A 7,120-nucleotide genomic window follows, 5' to 3' on the forward strand; every position below is an offset into this window, starting at 1 on the left:
CAGAAACACATTAAAAACGCAAGCAAAAGTTATATAATCCCGGTTTTGTGAGCTGTAATTGGTGGGAAAAACAAAGCTAAATCAGTGATCAGCAGAATTACATCACACAACCTTTGAAAATGAATTTCTAGCCGTTAGTCTTTTCACGGCTTCTTTTTCTTTATTGCTGCCTGTGCTGCTAATGTTTACTGTTCAGCTTATTTCTGCAAGTTTCTGAGCACAAACAAGGTCACCCACAGTTCAAAAGAAGAAAAATAAGTGACAGAAACTGCAAGGACTTGCCACCGAGCGGCATTGCATCTGAGAAGGTCCTATGCATGAAGCAGCAAGGACTTGTAATTGAGATTGAAAGCCTGTGAAACAATATTAGTGTTGCTCAGATCTTTAGAGTTTTTTTTTCTCAGTTTGCAATTTTGGGCCTAATTGCATATTTAGGAACACTATACCATTGTGGCGTGCAGCCAGAATTTATTTGGAAGGTATCTTGTGGACCAAAATTATGTGGGGAACAAGGTAAAGTATGAATCATGCTTAACTGTTTGGTTATTGTGGTAAAGAAAGCCAAATTTCTCAATAACAGTGACGACAAAAAAACAAGTGTCTTTTAAACTGTGCGATATTCTAAAAAAATTGGTCATAAAACAATTTACTTTGTTCTGCACGTGAAACTTTTCAGTACAGTTGTGACACTAAAGTACAGTTTTGTAATCTTTGTTTTCTAATGGCACTAGGATATAAGTATCCCTGAAAATTTTCATCAAAAATGGTTCAGCAGTTCAAAGTTGACCCTTCAGCCCCACATCCCCCTTAAAGGGCAACTGCAGCACTTTTTTGAGAATTTCACGATGTTCAAGGATTCAAATCTATGTAAGCTGTGGGTAAAGCATGCCAAGTGGTTTTGCGCTAGCATTTAAAATAGTGACGTAATCGACGATTGAATTATGCGCTTCTCCTCAGTACACCGGAGGAGTGCAGAGAAACTTAGCGTGACGTCACGGAAGGTATGATTTCAAATTACCGCTGTCGTCAGCCACACCATGCCCTGACGCGTTAGACGCTGCCAAACAACCCTCGGCAGGGTTCGCCTTCGGTGTCGTTCTTTTTTTCCTTCAAAGCAGGCGTTTGTGCGTTGGAAATGTACCGGTACCTTCGATGACGTCATCATGCGTCCCCCACTTGGTGTTGTGCGCTGCGGAGAAGCTTGAAGGGCATCGGGATTTTAATCGGCTTTTACTTCACTATTTCAAGTGCTAGACCAAAAAGACTTCGCATGCTTTACCGGCAAGTTTCACCCATTCGACCCTCTTAAGCTCGTTGATTTCTAAAACCTATGCAGTTTCCCTTTAAGCACTGTTTTATTTTATTTGTGACAAAACCACCACACCATCTGTGCTCATGTCGCCTTTCACACTTTCACATTTTTAACTGATCACATTTTTTTCCCGGGATCAGTTAGAATGCAGGCCTTTATTGGTGTGAAGGCTACTCGCTGAAATGTCTCCATAAATGGCGCAGTCTTGAAAAGGTAACTCTACTGTAGCTGCAGCTTCTTATTTAAGATTGCCTCGATATATCCCGCAAGTACTGCTCAAGTGTATCTTTGTTGGGCTTCTGGAGGCGTTCTGTATTCTCCATTTTCATTATCTGTGTCCTTAAAAAGCAGAAAACTGTAATGTAATGTGTGGTGGTGCAAGTCTATGTTTACGCACTCAACCGATGTCGAGTTGTTTGAGAACGTTTCAGCAAAGATCCTGGTAAAACGCCTTTACGAGTGCAGTGCACAAATGGAATCCTTGTGGGGAGGTTGTGAGCATGTGCTTAGTTTTATGCTTGTACTGACATTGTACTGGCACCGGATCCCTTGTATGCTGTAACTACTGCCCAATGTGTAGTGTACCAGATACAGTTACTCCCCCCCCCCTGGATGCTCCCTCCTAAGAAGTTTTGTGAAGGTGGATCAGTTTGTGGTATCGCAGTGCACTTTGTAGGTTGTGCGCCAAGTCTTAACATTTGTGTCGGTGTTTTGGATGCTGTTTTAATAAACGTATGAACTAGTGCGAACTCCGTTGTTGGCTGCCACTTCCTTGTAGCAGTGCAAATCTTTTGTGCTGCTGATTACTGCTAGTTGCATGCTTGCAAAATGCCAGATTCTCTTCGTTTGTCCTTCGTGACAGAGGCTTGCAAAGCTGCAGCAGTAACATCACCTTTTCTGAGAAACCAGAAGTCGAGGCCTTGACTACTGAACTAGAGGCTGTTGGGTTGTTTGTGATTCTAGCAGACAAGTCGCATCCTGTTCTCAACTTGCCTTTCAAGTGAAGTTGCATAGATGCTTTTGTAGAGCTTGAAGGGCAGAGGTGTTTGCTTCGGACGCTTCACTTATGCTGGCTCAAGTCATCCAGCTGGTCGTTAAGTGTGAGCCAGGAATGATGGTTTGAATAGCAGCCGCCTAGTGCAAGCGTACCAGCTGCCATGCCAACTGGGTTCACATCTCACTTAGCCTCTCACGAAGGTTGTGGTTTACCGAGGAGGTATTGCAGGCAGTTTCAAGTGGTGTATCCTGCCTGTGGTGGTGAAAGCAGCGAGGACGCATGAAGCCGCACCAGCTGACAACGAGCACTCCTGTCTTCACAAACTTAACTTTTATTTTAAAAAAATATGATGATTGGCGCGCTTTGAACACGTTACCTGTGACGACGCACATGTGGCATCCATACTGAAATGCGGGCTGACGCTCATTTCGCGGCGGTAACGCTGGCTTTGTGCCTTGAGGTGTGTTTTAACATCGACGTCTTATGACTAGACTAAGTAAGCCCATGTTAACCACTGGTTGCTTAATCACATTCTTGCTCCCCAAAAGAGAGAAAGGTGTATATATACAGCGGCCAAAGTTATGTGCCAGCTTTGCCACTGTTGGGTACACTTAGCAACATACAACACTCGCATCATCAGCACCAAGCCTTGCCTCTCATTGTCCACTGTTGTGCTGTCTTCAGATCTTGATTTGCGAGCACTTCACTGCGCTGGACTAATGGGTTGCCCACATACTGTGCGGCCCATTTGTTGCATCGTAGGGTTTCTTCCAGTACCTTTGCATTCCTTCTTTGGTTTTGTCCCCTGTTCCTTCCCTCGCAGTCAACTAGAAGGCCCTGAGGTACCAAAGGGATGTGTCCCCCTCTGCTCCTACCCCTGTTGAAGCTCCCGGCCTCTGTGGTGTTCTTACATTTGTGCCCATGACGTGTCGACTGTTGGTGGGACATTTAACTTGACCCCCTTTTTATTTTTCTTTCTCTCTTTCTTCCTTCCCCTGTAGGAAGAAACTCCGCAAGGGTTTTTTGAGGATCACGGACTCGGTTAGGGCACGACCGTGGGGCTCCGGCCTACCGCCGATCGGCCGGGGCTTGCGGGCAACTTCTAACAAAGAACGCTCTAATCTGTCCACCCCCTAAAGAAACCGTTGTGCATTCCACTCCAAGCAGTGTGTGTTCTCTTGCTGTCTTGTGCAGCACCCTTGTTTTTCTTGTTTTTTTTTTTACATGAGAGAGAGGAGGATACAGGTGATGCGCTCACCTTCGGGGTGTATTTTTTCCCCTCCTCTCTCGCTTTTTAACTTTCTCGTCCTCTTTCTTTTTTTGTTGCTGATGATTGCTTTTTGTGACCATGTTTTCTTAGGTCTGCAAGTTTGATTGGGACTGATTACTGTGTGTCTACTTTTGATGTCACAAGGTTGTTGATTTAAGTGCCATCTGGGTGGTGTTCCGTCGTGCTGAAGAGCATCTTGGAGTCATCATTGATGGTTGTGATTGGTTCAACCAACCAATTGGTAATCTTTGAGCGGTGCTTACGACAAGCTTTTGACAGTGCTGCAATTTACCATTCTCTCGATGTGTCGCCCCCTCTGAAACATTTCAAAAAATTTTCACTGAACTGGCCGAAGCATTCTGCACTAAGGGCTGTTTACCGATTGAGTGTTGGGTTGAATGAGATAACTGAGAATCGGCGGTAATTCTTGAAAATGTTGACATCAAGATGTTCTTAGTCTTTGCGGTTGTTTATGTAACAGTGAATTGAAGGTTATCCATGGCCTGCTCAAAACGAGTGGGGTACTGACTTGTCGAGCGAACATCATATTGTTCACTGCTGCTGTTTGTGACCGTTCGCCACCGGTGTCGTTGCACGCTCGTTGTCATGGCAGGGCTTTAACCAACGCGCAGTGACTCTGAACAAGACACCGGGGGTGGTCGGTCAGCCATCGTGGCGTAACACTTGGGGCCTGTAGAGTACGTAGCTGCGCAGTTGTCCGTGCAGACGCGGATGAGTGCGCGACTTTGTGCTGCGCGCAGACTTCGTGCGGTAACCGCGTGTTTTGAGCAGGCCACTTGGCAGCTCTGATGTGGATCTAAATGAAATCCTGCTTGTATTCATCCGATGTTTTCATGAAAGGGAGGCTAGTTTTGTTCCTTTTACAGCTTTCAGTTTTAAACGGTGCATTCTGTGGAATTTGCAACGTTGTCGTGCTGCTGTGCTTGCCATGTTGAGCATCGGTGTAATCTAACGAACATGAGTGCGTGTGTGCAGATCCATGTTGAATGGTGAAGCTGGCTTGCGTGCTTAGGTGTGGCAGCTTGTCCCAAGGAAGGGCTTACGAGTTGTGAAGGTTAGCTTGGTGGAGAGGCTTGCTGCACCCATGGCAGGGGCACTTTTTAGTCAGGCAGTTATGGCAACCAGACAGAAGTCCAAAGAGTGCAGACTTGCGCCGGTCGGTGTGTGCTCGGTCATGATGAGTGCAAGCAACGGGACAAAACAGAAGTGACACGGGAATATTCTCTGCATAACAGCCGCGTTACTGTCCCATTGTTTGCGGTATCCTTTGAAATCTTCGGACAGAAGTAGTCTACTGGCATCCTACGGCAGAGTGCGTTGTCGGTGCTTATCTTTTGTGGGCTTTTGCTGTGGATGTTTGTTCCCACGTGCATTTGTGATTTATTTACAGGAGTGTTAGATTGTTGAAGTACGACTGCTTAGCTGTGTTGTAGAGCTGTGGTTGTCCACTAGGAAGCTAGCCACATCTCGTTGGTAACTGTTTTTTTTTTTTTTTCATACCCAGGAGCTGTGTTAGCTTAGTCATTTTATGTGCATTGGGGAAGCAGTTGCGGTGTGAGGATTTCTCTTTCTTTTAGTTGCTATTGTGACCAAAGAGAATGGCTCCTACCCAAGGGTTCTTCGTTTTCAAATGATCATAGAGTTGAATCTGAATGTAACCTGCCTGTGAAGGTGGTTGTTCGGAGAAACTTGTGGGGGGAATCGGCAGTCAGCATTTTCTGTTTGCATGCACTGATTGGCATATTGTGAAAATGCTGAGAAATCTTGCTGTCTAAGCACAAGCACACTTTATGCTTATGCTTTACCTAATAAAAAAAAACGAACCACGACAGGTCAAACCTCAGAGAAGGAAAGATGGCGCACCAAACATGGCATTACAGCGGGTTCCCACTTTGTTATTTGGGGAAAATGGTCTGTAGAACTTGTTCCCTGTTAGAGTGAAGCACAGTGGGCTCCGATGCTAATGGTCAAGGGTCTTCTCTATATTCCTGAAGTGTGCTGTTGTATCACACGCTCATATTCACGTGGCAGACAGACATTGAGCATGGTCGCTGCGCATTATCGAATTGCAACTCACGTGTGCTTATGGCGGAGTAAGAGAGTTAACTGGGCATGCGACACGGTCCTCAAAGCGGGCCTAATGGTATTCTATTTCCCCCTTCGTACCTGTGTACATGTCCCTCTTTCTTTTTTAGAGTGTATTTAGGTGCTTAGGCAGCGTTCCGGGATGGCCAGTGCATCCTTTTATAGCTTTGTCTGGTCCTGCAGTTCCTTAGGTGCCACTTTATAAGCCTGTTTTGGAAATCTTAACTCCTTCGCTCGTCGGGAATCAGTCCCCAAACGTTTGGGTAGTGTTGGGTATGTGACAGTAGGGAAACTTTGCAGTTTGCAATTTGTGATATATTAGCTGTAGCTCTAGGTACCGGTGTACTGATTTTACATGATCATGATCTCGCATTCCTAGGATAAAGGAATGGTGTATTTTTTATTGTGTAGTTTCATCATGCATTATTTGAAGAGAGGAAAAAAAATGTGCTCCTCGCTGTAGTTAAGGCATGTTAACATTCCGTGTCGCACTAGGCAGTTCTTTGAGCATAATGGCCTTCTACGGCAATGTGCTGTGAAGTTGCTTTTTTTTCTTTACCATTTTCTTTTTCCTTGCGGACAGAAAAGGGTCAGGTGACTCCATGTCACGCTTGAAAGTATTAAGATGACATGGAGTTAAACGACTTCGGAATTAGTTAAATGTGTGACGTGCAGCTGCATTTCCGTAATCTGTGTGCACAATTATCTGTGAGTGTGCAGTGCTTGTGCAGTAGCTATATAATGAATTTTTTTTTTTAACTTTGCTTCAACTGCAGCTTTAAATGTGGGGAGGCTGTCATTGTGGGTGCGCTGTTTAAGGTGTGAAGTCACACCATTTCGTACAGCATTTGGTTCCTTGCTTCACTTTCATTGTTAATCTGTTCTGGCAGAGCACATCTATTTAGGTTTTTTTGTTCGAGTCCCCGAGATAAGAATTTATGCCATCGCTTGGGCACCTTGTGACACTAGAACCTCTCTAGAGTTCAATATGTAGTTATTATTCTTCAGGAAGTAGCGAAAGTAATGAGTCATTGTTGGAACAATTTCTTTTGTGCTTGTTAGAAAACGAAGAGCCCTAAATTATTGCTTTCTTCAGGTCTTTTCCTAATTGTGGTGACTTGCTTTCTTGTGTTCACTAGTTGAAGATGTGTGATGGTCATTTGTGCACTTTTATTTTTGTATATTAGTATCAAACTACAGTTAGGCTTCTGTGCAGTAATTGTGTGAGCTGTCCTGAGTGCACATTTACTGTCTAGTTTGGTGTAATCAAGTTTTGCAGCTATTTTAATCTACTTAATACGTAACAGTGCAAATCACTGGCACCAAGTGCTTTCTTTCCATGTCAGCATAATTCCAGGCTACCTCTTTTGGGTGTTTTAGGTGATTCAGATCAAATGGGCTCCAGAGCAAACAGAGGAGGCAGTGTACCGTTCAC

The 7,120-nt window shown here is 44.6% G+C and overlaps 1 protein-coding gene across 1 annotated transcript in view; it reads left to right on the plus strand.

The window, feature by feature from the left end:
* Positions 1-3,466, plus strand: part of AP-1sigma (AP-1 complex subunit sigma-2) — a 29,734-nt gene extending 26,268 nt beyond the window's left edge. The window contains exon 5 of the mRNA XM_089546032.1: positions 3,311-3,466. Coding sequence (XP_089402158.1) covers positions 3,311-3,355 — 45 coding nt within the window. The 3' untranslated portion in view covers positions 3,356-3,466. The remainder of the gene's footprint in view (positions 1-3,310) is intronic.
* Positions 3,467-7,120: the final 3,654 nt, after the last annotated feature.

The sequence above is a fragment of the Amblyomma mixtum genome, chromosome 5 (genome assembly GCF_055824585.1).
Source record: "Amblyomma mixtum isolate Tamu chromosome 5, ASM5582458v1, whole genome shotgun sequence".
Taxonomy (NCBI): domain Eukaryota; kingdom Metazoa; phylum Arthropoda; class Arachnida; order Ixodida; family Ixodidae; genus Amblyomma; species Amblyomma mixtum.